General features: G+C 24.9%; 3 protein-coding genes across 6 annotated transcripts; 2 read left to right on the top strand and 1 right to left on the bottom strand.

The window, feature by feature from the left end:
* Positions 1-104: 104 nt before the first annotated feature.
* On the bottom strand, positions 105-8913 carry LOC124430598 (xanthine dehydrogenase). Of its 3 annotated transcripts, none has more exons than XM_046977428.1 (25): positions 8617-8913; positions 6622-6766; positions 6454-6511; positions 6276-6372; positions 5942-6177; positions 5625-5869; positions 5363-5504; positions 5117-5284; positions 4956-5032; positions 4671-4877; positions 4416-4600; positions 4198-4311; positions 3950-4091; positions 3549-3845; positions 3344-3466; positions 2764-3119; positions 2487-2661; positions 2209-2400; positions 1921-2066; positions 1634-1811; positions 1405-1533; positions 1075-1317; positions 664-918; positions 399-566; positions 105-324 (listed from the first exon to the last, which is right to left on the bottom strand). In XM_046977428.1, exons 2-25 carry the CDS (start codon positions 6760-6762, stop codon positions 280-282), a joined length of 4119 nt encoding a protein of 1372 aa, XP_046833384.1. In that variant the 5' UTR covers positions 6763-6766; positions 8617-8913; the 3' UTR covers positions 105-279. The 3 variants fall into 3 exon arrangements, with proteins under 3 accessions (XP_046833384.1, XP_046833386.1, XP_046833385.1); XM_046977430.1 differs by lacking the exon at positions 8617-8913 and adding an exon at positions 7411-7430; XM_046977429.1 differs by lacking the exon at positions 8617-8913 and having other exon boundaries at positions 6622-6784.
* Positions 8914-9998: 1085 nt separating this feature from the next.
* Positions 9999-11072, top strand: LOC124430602 (60S ribosomal protein L36-like). Its single transcript, XM_046977437.1, has 4 exons — positions 9999-10100; positions 10444-10570; positions 10656-10790; positions 10913-11072. The coding sequence occupies exons 2-4, from the start codon at positions 10445-10447 to the stop codon at positions 10997-10999; spliced, it is 348 nt and encodes a 115-aa protein (XP_046833393.1). The 5' UTR covers positions 9999-10100; position 10444; the 3' UTR covers positions 11000-11072.
* Positions 11073-11402: 330 nt separating this feature from the next.
* On the top strand, positions 11403-15456 carry LOC124430599 (zinc finger protein 652-like). Of its 2 annotated transcripts, none has more exons than XM_046977431.1 (7): positions 11403-12007; positions 12190-12414; positions 12712-12923; positions 13041-13363; positions 13459-13707; positions 13823-14761; positions 14924-15456. In XM_046977431.1, the coding sequence occupies exons 1-7, from the start codon at positions 11867-11869 to the stop codon at positions 15118-15120; spliced, it is 2286 nt and encodes a 761-aa protein (XP_046833387.1). In that variant the 5' UTR covers positions 11403-11866; the 3' UTR covers positions 15121-15456. The 2 variants fall into 2 exon arrangements, with proteins under 2 accessions (XP_046833387.1, XP_046833390.1); XM_046977434.1 differs by having other exon boundaries at positions 11422-11995.
* Positions 15457-15589: the final 133 nt, after the last annotated feature.

Genomic DNA, 15589 nt, shown 5'->3' on the forward strand with positions numbered 1-15589 from the left:
ATATAAGTATATACTTTAGATGTGTTAAATATAACAGTTATCATATGTAATAAGTTAAAATCAAAGGAATTTTTTAATTATAGTACGATATATACGATGATATATATATGGTTATAATATGTTTAATGAGAACTAAGACACCATGCTTCATATATTACAATGATGTATGGTGTACAGATAATAGATATTAACATATAACTTTTTTTTCTTTTTTCTTTTTCTTTTTTTTTTTTTTAATTTTATAGAATTTTATGGAATTTTATGGAATTTTATGAAATTTTATGGAATTTTATTCCATTGTACATTCAGATTAGGTTCAGGAATCTGTAAAGTAAAAAAATGTACTTGAATGTTTAGGATAAGTAAAACATAGGCACATATCATTGACATTATATTACCTTCATTATTATATTGTCCACACACGCTGTACGAATACGTGCTGCAGTTGCAGGAGAATCTAATCTAAAATGACCATAGATATTCATATCTGCACGTGCAGCTTTAATTGCTTCTTTAATAGCAAAGAAAACAGATGATGCTAAAAACAGAGGTGGTTCTCCAATAGCCTGAAAATATATTTAAGTATCACATGTCGAAAAAAATAACAAAAATTTGTTAATAATATCAGTCATAAATTTTCTAAGTTCACTAGCATATACATACTTTTGATGAATAAACAGTTCGAGGATTAGGAGCTCCTTTTAATAATGAAACATTAAATTCTTGTGGTATATCAGTGAATCCTGGTATTTTATATGCTCCAGGTCCTCTACTATAAAGATATCCAGTTGGAGAATACATCAATTCTTCTAATGTAAATAATCCATAACCTTGTGTGAAGGCACCTTCGATTTGACCTATGTCAATAGCAGGATTTATACTTTCTCCTACATCCATCACAATATCTGTTCTCAGTACCTATTTTGATATATATGACCAATTAGTTTTTATATATTATACAATTTTATATATGCGCTACAGAATATATTTAAAAGCAAAAAAACATTTGACAAAATAACTATTAACATGTAATCTGAGAAATTATATAATATTCAATATAAAAATGATACATACTTGGTGATCACCTGTAAGACAATCGATCACTACTTCTGTACAAGCAACGCCGTAAGTAAAGTAATTATAGGGATTTCCTGAATTAGTTATGAAAGAATAGCCAATATTTGGAGTTTGGTAGAATCCAGTTGCTGAAAGACTGATTCTACTCAAATATGCCTTCTTTATCCAATCCTCCCAAGTGCCATTTGGATCATTATCGATTATAGGTTTTAATCGTTTCATAATATCATTGCATGCATACTGAAAATAAGACATAGCTCTGTAATTAATTACAAATTAGATTAAAGAAAAATATATTCATATATTTTATGATTTATATGTAAATACCATGATAGCCATGCCATTTAAATCAGATCCACAACTTGCAGCAGTGGCAGAAGTATTTGGTACTTTATCTGTAGCAGTTTCAACAATATGGATCTTTTCTGGATTTACCTTTAATACTCTGCTTGCGACCTAATTAAGTGTATTTGATATAGTAAGATTATATTATTGATAAATTATAATCAATTATAAAAGAATATTAATAATTAGAATATTTTATTGTAACGCATACTTGAATCATTTTCGTATGCAAGCCTTGTCCCATTTCAATTCCACCATGGCTAATTAAAACAGAACCATCAGTATATATATGAACAAGTGCTCCGGCTTGATTTAAAAATAAAGTAGTAAATGAAATTCCAAATTTCACAGGTACAACAGCTAATCCTTTTTTCTTATATCTATGATGTCTAAAGGACAAATTAATAAATAAATATGATATTAATAAATATGATATATATATATTAATAAATAAATATATATATGTATATATATGTACATATATATATACAAACGTACTTATTAAATTCTTCAATTGCAACTTTTCTTTCATTATAATGAGCCGAACTTAAACATTCCTTCCAGCAACGATCTAAGGTACAACGAAGAAGCTCTTGATTATAGTGAGTTAGATCTCCCTCTTTATACATATTTAATTCTGCTACCTACAAGAAAAATTATTTTCTATACGATTTAAGTATGTTTAATAAATACGATACAAATGTATCCGTTTAAACGGAGTTAAAGAAGAAATAAATGTATAAATACATACAATGAAGTTATTATGTTAAATATTAAAAATGATACCTTTAGAGCGTCAAGTTCCAAAAATTCAGCAATATGTCTAATAATGTTTTCTGCAGCAAACATGCCTTGCGGACCGCCGAAACCACGAAAAGCAGTATTAGAAGGTAAATTTGTTTTACATAAATAACCGTATGCATGTGCTACTGGTATTCTGTAGGCATTCTCAAAATGAAACATTGTACGTTCTAATATCTACAAAATAATTGAAAATATTATTTATTACGTAAAATATTTGTATGCCTTTATTAATGTTATAATTGATATGGATGATTACTTACTGATGGAGAGAGGTCAACAGAATATCCTGCATTATTATATATATGTATTTCCACAACATCTATCAAACCATTTTTTTTAAATCCAACTTTATATTTAAAATGGAATGGGTGTCGTGTGCCCATCATCATCATATCTTCATCTCTATCCAACATGCAACGCACAGGTTTGCGCAATCTGTCAAAAATTGACAAAATATGTCATTTTACTTTATTTTACTTTAAAATTAACACACAAATTTTATGAATTTATTTTTAAATCCTTTAATAATGTACATACCTATGCGCAGCAAGTACAGCTGGTATAGCAATCATATATGGACGAGATTCTTTTCCTCCAAAACCACCTCCTAATCGCTTAACACGGACATTAATTCTATTTATATGTACATTTAAGGCATGAGCAACGAGCTTTTGTATTTCAGAAGGATGTTGAGTTGCACAAAATATTTCTAGTTCATCTTCTTCTTTTGGTATAGCAATAACAGCATTTGTTTCCAAATAAAAATGTTCTTGTCCACTTGTATGTATTTCACCTTCCAATATAAAATCAGTTTCTGCAAATGCTTTTTTTGCATCTCCTTTAATAATACGTTTCGAAAAATCAGAGAAAAATGAATTATGTTTAATAGCATCCTAAAAAAAAACAAATTATAACATTACAAGTCTTAAGGAAAAATTAGAAAATTTGTTGATACATGCACATTCAGCTATATATATATATATATATATATATATATTTTTTTATTAAATATTATATATATATATATATATATATATATATATAATATTTAAAAATAAGATATATATAATATTTAAATATATGATATATATAAGTATTATATTTTATTATTACTAACCTCTATAGATATAATTACAGGTTGTATATCTTCATATTCCACAATAACGCTTCTTGCAGCTTTTTGTGCTGTAGCTTGGTCAACTGCAACAATTGCACCTATAACTTGTCCCTGACTAGTGACCTGGAAAACAACGATGTATGTACTACAATATATTTCCACATTACATTATTTATTTTTAACATAAATTTCACTTTCAAATTACCTTGTCAGATTTAAATACTTCGTCATCATATATAATAGGTCCAACCCAACGTCTATCATCAGGAATATCTTTTGCAGAGAAAAATGCTTCAACTCCTTCCATATCAAGAGCTTTTGATGGATCAATTTTCAAAATTTTTGCATGTGCTCTTGTTGACACTACAAGACTTAAATATAATTCTCCATTAACTGAAGGCATATCATCACAATAAATTGCTTCACCAGTTGCTTGTTTAAAGGCACTAGTATGAATAATTGGTCGTCCTAATAAATCAGTATGAGCTTGTTCTTTAGGTACCTACATACATTGATACATATAATGATTTTAATACAAAAATTTCAGCAAGCATTATTAATAGATATTTATATATAGAATTAAAAAATTTTTTTATATGTACATACAATTTGATAATATTGTGAACTTTTTGGTGGTTTATAATGGAAACAATCTGATGCACTTATTATTTCATTTGGCAGTGGTTCTATACTTGATGAATTCATTGATAAACATTTAGTTATATGTAAATATCCTTTGAGAAACAAACTGAAATATAATATAAAAAATTTTTATATATAGAAAAATTTGTCTTTATAGAAAAAATAATTTTTTCGTTATTTATTGCATATATAATATGCTTTATATAGCATACCTTAGTGTAAGAGCACGACGATACATGATCATTCCACCAGGAGCATTGTCTGATAAATTGCCTTCTTTAAGCAATGAATCATATACTACCTCCAATATATTCTCATCCCATTTTCTAAAATTATAAAAATTTTATTATTTATCTCATTAATTGCCCATTATCTACAAAACATTGAAAATTATTGAAATTGATAGATTTTAAATGCTAATTTGACAAACCTGTTAATCATATTTTGACATGTTTGAGTAGCCATGGTAGTGGTTGGAGCCTTTCCACCAAAGGATAAATACGCTTTTTCTATTATACGAGTCTGATCTTTAAAAAATACATTAAAAGCCATATTCATTATTGCTATGTCATCATCTCGCCTCCTTGCTTGTTTATAAGCAATAAAATATTGATTCTAAAAAAGAATAATAATTTTTTAGATTTTATATATTATAATTTTTGTAATAATTTTAACTTGTCCTTACTTTATAAGAAAAAGGAATTATAATTGAAACAAGAACTTCTTCGGACTCTACGATATTACACCGATAACCAGTAAAAAAGTTTTCATCTAGTAGTACTGTTCTGGATCCTTTTTTCAAACTATGCAAAACTAATTTTGCACCAGCCGCTACAAATATTGGAACTAAATCTGATACAGGACTACCAGTCATTATATTTCCACCAACAGCCTACATATTATAATATAATTTAAATCATATATACTATGATATTAAAAATTTAATGAAAAAAAAATTATAAAAACTTACAGCTACATTTCTAATTTGTTTACCACCAAAAAAATGTAACATTTTTATTATCTCTGTAAAAATTCTTGTTTGAAAATCTAAAAAAATAATTGCATTAAATATGTGAATATATATATATATATTTTTTTTTCTTTTTTTAATATTGAAAAATAATAATTTACCTGGTTTTATTTCGATATAATGCTTAAGAGTATCTTGTAATTCATTCAAAGTTATACTTGCACCAATTATTAATCCATCATTCGATTCTACAATCTCATGCATTTCTTTTATTTGTGTTGGATGTATAATTATTGGATATAGGAAATGTTTGAATTTTACTTCCACACCTGCAACGTAATTTAAATATGCAATATAGCAACTATATCATACACGAAACTAAAATACAATAAAAAAAAAATACAAACCAACTTCTGTATTTCCAACTACAATTTTGGCAGATGGATACTCATGTTTGAGAGTAAGTAGTTGTGTTAAATTTATAGGTCTAAACCAAGTTACATTTTTACCTTTTAATACTAAGTATTGCTCATTAAGATAAGAAGAGATCTATAAATATAAATACCGTTATGTATGTTATTAATAAAATATTTTGAATCTCTATAAAATTAACTCATAAACTAAATAAATTCAATTAAAGAAAACTATTGAATTTTTAAATAATTTTACTTGTAACTTTGGTGGAAATATTATTTCCTGAGAAGGATCATATGGGCAGAAATCTTCAGAATTAAAAATCTCTGTAGGTTCAGATGAAAATGCTTTCTTGCAACAAGCATCTCCCATGGAACAAACACTTTCACATCCATTGTTTTTAGGTATTTGATTTGCCAACTGTGCTTGTTCCCATTCTTCAGTGAAAGTTCTAAATCCTTCTATAATTGGTCGATATCCTGTACATCTACATAGATTACCTAAAAATTATACATATATAATTTTTTATTAAATTTATATTTCATCATATATTAATTAATAAATGTTTTTACCTTGAAATGCAATTTCTAAGTCATTCATTGTAGGTTTTGGTGTGTTTCTCAAAAGAGTATACATAGACATAACAATACCAGGTGTACAAAAACCACATTGAGAGCCATGTGCTTTAGCTATTCGTTCTTGAACAGGATGTAATTTTGTTTTGATGCTACCAATTCCTTCCACTGTGGTTACTGCCAAACCATGTATAGCACATATTGGAAATAAACATGCATTTACTGCCAAATGACTATTGATATATATAAAAATTAAGAAAATAATATATAGTTTTCAATGTAATTAATATTGTCTCGATATTTTATTTTAAATGAAGAAATAAAAGGATACACAATAGATTTGGTTCTATGATTGTATTTTGAAATCATAACCGTGCATACTCCACATCCACCTTCGGCACATCCTAACTTGGTTCCAGTTAAGTGTACTATATTTATATAGTTAAGATTTTATAGTTAATATTATGTCGTATATTATTTTCTTTATATATTGATATTAATAAGGATACATTTATTGCGAAGATACCACAGTAAAGTCCATTCAGGATCTATCTTATCATCTAATACCTAAATTAATTAAATTTGATAAATCTAATATTATATTATAACGTTATTTATAGTATTTTTTATTTTTTAGAATTTATATTGATTGTTACTTAATTTAAGATACAGTTTACCTCTTTTCCATTTACATAAAAAACAAGAGTATTCGCTGTAAGCTGCTTATATTCATCATTAGAAATTCCCCCATTGCGTATCTTCAATTTGTAATTCGTATCATGTATGGTATTTACTGTCCCATTTATAGAACGCTTCATTATTCTATAAAAATTATCCTTTTTATAGACATAGTTATGTCAATATTTTTTTATCTATATTATAATATTAATATTTCTTTCCTATAATTGTCAAGAATTATTTTTAATTTTCAAAGCAATTCTCATAAAGTTTATTATAAATTTACTACTAAAAATATAGTATAATCATATAATAATATTTAATCGATTTTTATTTCCATCCATTTTTTTACAACTAATTTATATTATTAGTAATAATACAAATATTGTATTTCTATTTTTATTGTGTTTCTTGCGTTTTATAAACTTCTGGATAAAAAAAAAAATATATATATATATACATATATATAAAGAGTGGGACATTTCAATCGGAATACATTAATATCAACGTCACTTATGATTTTATGGAAAAAGTTATTAGGACAAAATTACATTATTTAAAGGGACACATCTGACGATAGAAAGAATTTTTTTTCACGTTCATTTTTACAAGATTTCAAAGTCATTAGTATTTTCTTAAACGTAATTCTATGGATTTTTTTACATGAATTGATTCCTTTTGTGACAATATATGTTTTTGAAAAAAAAATAATATATGTATATGTACATTTATGAAAAACATGTGACTATGAATATGCATAAATTAAAACATTTGTTTTAAATATTTACCTTATTATTTATTCCTCAATTAATTATTTATTTCTCAACTATATTTTTTTATTCAGAATGATATGAACCAAATCAGAGAGAGAGAATCAATTGACAAATCAATCAAAAAAATAAAGGTCATATGTTTTTTACTTATTTGAAGTTATTTCTTTGGTACAATAATAGAGCAACAAGCAAACACTTGTGAAATAGATAAAAATACGATAAGTTTATGATAAACATGTTAAAATACAAAGAATGACTAATCCATATTACAGTGTATAATATTAAAAAATCTTTTATAATATTTCATTTATATAAACTATATAACAATTGCCATTTTTATTATATATATTAATAATATATATAATAAAAATATAATTAATAATATAATAATAATAATTATTATTATTAATTTTTTTTTATTATTATAATAATTATTATTTTTATTATTATTATTGTTGTTATTATTATTATTATTATTATTATTATTATTATTATTATTATTATTATTATTATTATTATTATTCACAATTGCATTTTCATAATTATTCTTTATAATATGCATTATATTACGTATAATAATACATTTTGTTTTTTTTACATAAACCATTATTATTTATATAAATATGTTAGCCAGATAAAAATTTATAAAAATTATAATCTTTAAATAAATAAATAAATAGTTATATATGTATGTGTATTTCTAATGTTTTTAAATATTATATTTTTCCAAAATATGTATGCATATTCAAAGCAATATAATCATTTTGATACATTTTAATTAAATTAATTACAGTAATAATAACTTAATTACAGTTATAACAATAGATTCAAAACAAACGAAATGATAAATTATTGAATGCAAGTGAGGAAAAAAAGAAAAGTGCATCTATTTATTCTGATAATAAAATAGAATATGCGCAATACGCACATATGGAGCATGCGCTCAAGGAAAAGATTTGCGTAAGAAATTTGTATTTAAAAAATGTTCTATGTTGATTAAGTTAATATTACACTTTTAATTAATATGAATAAATAGTAAAAAAGAAACAAAAAACTGTAAAGGGAAAAATTAAATCAAGAAAGAAATTTTCTTACGATAGCTTTCAATTTTTATAGCAAATATTAAATTATTTTATTTTACATCTTATCATATAACCATAATATATTTATCACATGTATTATCTCAAAATAAATTTTATAAAAATATAATAATACACGTACCTTTGATAATTAAATTAATACTTTCCGACGTACTTATGTACAAAATAATTCACGATAATTATAATGACTATAAATGATAAAAATACTATAATGGCTTCTTCTGTATAAATTCATAAACGACGTGAGCACAATGTATTAAATTCAGTGAGAGACTGTGAGTTATGCTAGAGACTGTAATTGTAATATACTCCTCACTTTAACTTGATTAACATCGACGGGCTTGCCTCAGAAATATCTTATGGTTATTAATACGATACGATAAAATATTACGATGTAAGATAGATATGTAGATTACATGTATACTGCGCCTTCTAATCAATATCATTGATTTTATCATATCATTTTTTAAATACCTATCTTTTAATAATATCAGAAAATAAGCAAACAAGGCTATCACAAAATGTTATCGCAAGATATTTTTGCATTGGTATTATTTACCATTGTTACTGCATATGTTACTACGTAAATGATGTCAACATCTATAGACATTTTTATATACGATTTTTCTATTTGTATATACATATACATACGATTTAATAATCAATTATATTCATACGTATATATTTGTGTTGTAACATTCTAATTTGTTATATAAGTAAATGACTTTTCTTTCAGCTTTAAGTCAAACCGCGTTTATCTTATTAGAGCTTTGATACGTCTGTGATATTTTATTTCTTTTCAAAGGTTTTAAAGTTTTATCATTTCATTTCGATAACGCGATGAGTTACGTATGTATAAATAAAAAAAAAGAATCATAATAAATGTATGCATATACAGTATATAATTGCAATACAATGTATAGAGCTACGTATGAATTTGATAAGAATGATAACACTTTATTTTTCTTTCATTTTTGCATTGTTATTATTATTATCATGTTTATTTCATTTAATATATTAAGAATTTACTGTAAAACTTCAACGAAAAATTTCTTTTTTCTTCTTCTAATGTAATAATCCGTGAAAATGATGTTTAAATTATAGGAAGAAAGTAATTTAAATAATTTAAAATTAAATATTTATATATGATAAAATAAGTTATTGAATAACGTCATATATATATATATATAAGATATATATACTTTACATATGTATATATACTTATACAAAGCTTTTTTAATAAACTTTAAAAAATTTTTTATAAATGAAATAATCATGATAACGTACTCCATAAAATAATTACGAACATAGATGTGTTTTACTAATAATATTTCTATACTAACATTTTTTCTAGTGAAATTTCTAATATTTTAAATAATAAATTATGTATTTTAATTACTTATATTAATATCTAATAAATCAAATATGATTAACGAAGAAATGTGATAAATATTTTATGAAACCTTTTAATATTTGATAATAGTAAAAAAAAAATCCACAAGATGGAATATGCTTTAAGGGAAAAAATAATTGGTAGCACTGCTATGTCTCTTTGTCTTTCTTTACTTGATGTTCTCGCAAAAGTAACTCGTTGAATAAGTGAAGGTTTGTGTTAATATATCGTGAAATATCTTAAACATCTTCTTAATTGGATATTAAATCATTAAATTATAATATTGTATTAATTTATTACATCGTTGGTTTGATAATATTGTTTTATCATCATTGCAATATAATATAGCAAAAATTTCTCAATAACAGCATTGTTTATCTTAGATTTTCAACGATAATAATTAATATCTTTTTTCTTTGCATGATAATTTATGAAAAATATTCTGTAACAGTTTTTATTTGTTGTTAGCAAAAATTTAGAATAGAAATATATTATTTAATTTTATTGTTTATATTACATTATTGATTATCATATAACCTGTTAATTATTGGATAGGATGGCTCCAAGATATGAATTAGCTGTTGGTCTCAACAGAGGACATAAAACTACTACCATCAAAGTGGCAAAAAGCAAAACAGAAAAAGAAAAAACTGTTATTCTTCGACCATCTAGATTGAAGGGGGTATGAAATACAAAAATATGTGAATATGTATTGATACATTAATTAATGAATTATTATGTAGCTAATAATTAATACATAATTTCAGAGGCAAACAAAGCACAGTAAATTTGTCAGAGACTTAATACGTGAAGTAACCGGACATGCTCCGTATGAAAAGCGTGCAATGGAATTGCTGAAAGTATCGAAAGACAAGCGTGCATTAAAGTTTCTGAAAAGAAGGGTAAGAAATGATTTAATTGATTACTATTACATTTGTCCGGAGAATATACTACATTCATTATGTGAAATATTTATTAATTATAAAGTATATGTTTCTTTACTTTAATTTTTTTTTTATTTCAGTTGGGTACACATATCCGAGCCAAAAGGAAACGAGAGGAACTTGGAAATATACTTGTACAAATGAGAAAAGCGGGAGCACATCATTAATTTCATAAAATTAATGTATCTTATATTAATATTATTAAAATATATTCATAAAAAAGAAATTCTTAATTCCAAATTTTATCTTATTACTGACATAAACGAACATTCCTTAATATTCATTCAGAATAATTAATTTTACAATTTTGTTTGTCTTTTGGTGAATTTATTATTATCAATTATGGTATGGATTATATCAAACGTTTAAATAATTTATATAACTATTAAATAATTATGCAAGTTAATTTGGCTTGTAAATATGACTGTATGTTTTTTATTTCAAATAATTGAATGTTCTAAAGGAAGTATTACGAAATATTTTATCTTTATAAATATAGTTATAAATTGAAAGATAGGACGAATACGGTATCGATACATATTTTGGTAAGATCACACAAAAAGAATTGATTGGTCAATGAAAAGACTTCTCGACCAATCCGATAACACGGACCAATCCGAAATCAAGTATAGTGGAATCTTGCATAAAAGTTATGTTATGTAGTCTAATTATTGTCATAATAAAAAAGTATTAAACAATATTTATCACGTTACAATTAATGAAACTTTATGTGAAAGATTAGAGAATATAATTTTCATATTGATGTTTGGTTAGAATTACATTGAAGTCAGTTTGCCATTGATGATCATAACCATAATATATCTCTGTTATATTTTACATATATGACGTTATATGCGTACTGAAATATATAATTATCTAAATTTTTCTCTCGCGTGTCGGTCAATTTTTCTTATGTATATGCATATAAACATGTATAAGCACGTGTTTAATGTTAACATGCATATTTAACGTTACTAAAAAGCATAAATTATAAAAATTAATGAACGATGTTAAATATATAAAATATTTCCATTATGGAAGACGTAAATATTTATGAAAAGATTATTCCAGAAGAACTTATTAATACATCGTGCTCAGAAAGTTATGGGAACGATACTGAATTTGTGATATTGAACAAATGTACAAATGTGGAAGATAACATGGTAACTGTACAAGTACATTACTCCATCATATTGATATTTTATCCAATTTTATTTAGTCATTTTAGTAATATTTCTAATATAGCAATGAGAAATATTAGAATTTATTTGTTTTTATTAATTGTAAAGAAATCTTTAATACATATATTATATATAGAACTATAATAATCAAAATAAATTTAAAAAATGTTATATAGGTAGTCGGAGAAGAAATTGAAGTAAATGAAAATATGGACTTACATCAAACAGTTCCTGAAGATTGCAATTATCAATTGAAAAATATACCAACATCTGTTGAAGAGAATATTGATACTTGCGATAAAGAAATAACAGATTGTGCAGAAACTTGTTCTATTATTTCTTCTACAAGTTCTAATATTAAAGAAGATTTAAGTCAAATTAACGATGAACAATCTTCTACGGTAAATACATTATGACAAAATTTATATATATATATATATATATATATATATATATATATATATATATATATATGTATTGTTTATATATATATATATATATATATATATATATAGATGTAATATAAATATATATTATTATTGTGATTTTTTTTATTGTGAATTTAGTAATACATAGTTAATCGTTAAAATAATATAAATATACGAACGTATAACAATTGTTTTAATCACAGGATAATTTTTTTTTGGTGTATTGCATTATCTTAAAATTAATATATTACTTTTTACATGTTAAAATAGCTACCAAATGTGGTGAAGGAAGATTCAACAATTGACTATTCTAGTAACAGTGATGATGAATCTCAAGGTGATGATGAAACAATAGCAACATTTGTTACCGCAGCTGGTCAACAATTAGCACTTTATGCAGTTGAGGATTCTGAGGATATTTTTGCTGTTTCTCTTTATGATGAATCTGGTGAACCTCCAACAAATTTTCAATTTCTTATGAAGTATGTATGTTAAATGTACATTCTATTAATACTATTAGTAGAACTATTCATATAAATCAAACGAGTAATTCACTTAAATGTACCAGACTTCTATTTATTAGATAATTATATTTATAGAGTAGATGTTGAAAGATTAATAGGTGAAGGTGCTGTAAGAACAGTAAAAAAACCATCCCAAATAAAAAAACATTTATTGACTATGCAATCTTCAATGCTGTTTTCAAAAGAATGTCTACTAAATCATGAAGCAGAGAATGATATTGATAAAACTATAGTTCAAGATAACTATCAAATAAAAGAACATCAATCCTCATGGATTAGAAACTCATGTTTGTCAAAAGAAATTGATGCAAAACTTGATGTTCCAATAGATATGGACGCTAAGTCTGAAGATTCGAATGTAACATATGTAATGATGGATAATTGCACTGTGAAATTAGGTATATAACAATATCTCATTCTACATATAATTGTTAATTATTACATTCTGTAATTTTTATTTTAATTTTACATTAATTTTATGTATATTTTATAGCTGATTCGTCTGTTGATGAAAACGTAGAAAATAATCAGGAAATGTTAGAACAATCAACAGTGCAATATATTCTATTTGAAGACAATGAATCTGATTCGGAATTAACATTTGATGAAATTCAATCAACACTTCAAAATATGAAGTCTGAACGACAAATTTTTTCAAGGAAATCACACAAGAAAACAATAAGAGTAGAGGATGAATCGAATAGATTAGGAATGTCTTGTTCTAAAACAATTATTTCTAATGGTATTATAATACTTTTTTTAAATTGACAAACATTTTATAAAATACAAATATTGATTACATCAAAGATTCTATGTATTTAATGATATATGTGTACGTATATACATTTTTTTTACAGGCACAGAATCAGATACAGATAGATTAAATACAAGTAAAGAATCAGTAGAATGTAGTAAATCCGAAGCAATACATACGGAATGCAAAGCGAAGAGATCTCGTAAACAACAATTAACTTCAGTAAACCGAGAAGATTCTGAAATAATCATACAACCAGCATCTTTGTTAACTGAAAACGACAAGAGTACAAAAACAAGAGGTAAAAGAAGAAGGATTACTTCACAATCTGAATATCACCGAAAAAGAAATAATTCAAAAAGTTTGATGAGAATGAAACAAAGAGAGATTGAGATTATTAATATAGATCTTGATGAAGAAGAAAGCATGTCACCTATAAAAAAGAATATTGTTGAAATAACCATAGATGAAAATAAAGATAAATATTCTAGTGACAAAGAAAATGATGTCATAATGGTAGGAGACTCGGAAGATGAAGCAAAAGAAAATGTTTCTAAACTTACAGGAACTCTTTTGCAATGTGAATTTTGTTCGAGACGATTCAGACAAAAAAGAGCTTTGGATACTCATTCACGAGTCTGTTCTAAATCATCATCTGATGTAATTAAATTAGATCCTCAAAAACTTAATCATGTAAATAATGTTGATAAAAAAAAAGACATAAAACTGTATGCATGTAAAATATGTCAAGAAAAATTCGAAGTGGTTGTTGCTTTAGCCCGCCACGTGCGATTAGAACATTCGCAAAGGAAAAAACGTATATCTAGTAAATCTTCAGGTGAACCAGATTCTGAGGAATCATATTCTATGGATATAACTAAAGAAAATGTTAGGATACATAAAAGAACAAAAAGAAAAAAAGATCAAAGTATGAATTATTCCTGGGAAACTAAGAAATTATGTTGCAAGGATTGTGGAAGATGGTTTTCAAGTGCAGCTTCGTTAAGTGCGCATTATCTACAACATGATACAAAGAGACCAGGTAAAACTTATATAAGTTTTTATATAATCAAAATAAAGTTAAATTATATTTTTTTTATATTTTCACGACTTAATATATATATATAAAACTGTATTGTATGTATATAGTTTAAATTCACAGAGGTGCATAACTTCTTTTATGTGCATTTTTTGTCATTAACAGAAAAGCAAATTCGAAGATGTCAAATTTGTAAGAAGCTAATAAAATCAAGAATGCTTTTTATACGTCATTTGAAAATGCATAGTAATGTCAAATTATTTACTGGGATGAATACATTACAAAAGAAATTACGAAATACTCGGCAAGCAGCCAGAAAAATTACAGCGCTTAGAAAAAGAGGAAGACCACGGAAACTTTGATTGCTTTCAATGTGTTATACTATTAAAATATGCAGCCTTTATGTTAAGTAACATCACTGTAGTATTGTCGATATTCTTCTATTGAATTGTCCTTTGAAATGTATGTAACATAATATTCCTATACTTGGAATATTTATATATCTTTTTCTAGGACAATATTAAAACATTGTAATTTTAAATAAATCAGTGGATGTTGGCATTAGCGTAAATGTACCAATATTATCGTACTTTTGTGTTACTTTTTTCAGTAAATTATATAAGTATTATAGTAATATATATATATTGAACATTTGTGTATATATGAATGATTATAATATGATAAAAACAAATCATTAATTTATAGTTATTACTTCATCGTAATAATCTTTATTAAAATGCAATGACATTAATTGTTGTTATCCTATCCTAATGTTATATAATTTAAATGTTTTTTAATACTTGAAAAATTGTTATATAAATTTCTATAGGA

Source organism: Vespa crabro, chromosome 19 (genome assembly GCF_910589235.1).
Source record: "Vespa crabro chromosome 19, iyVesCrab1.2, whole genome shotgun sequence".
Classification (NCBI taxonomy): domain Eukaryota; kingdom Metazoa; phylum Arthropoda; class Insecta; order Hymenoptera; family Vespidae; genus Vespa; species Vespa crabro.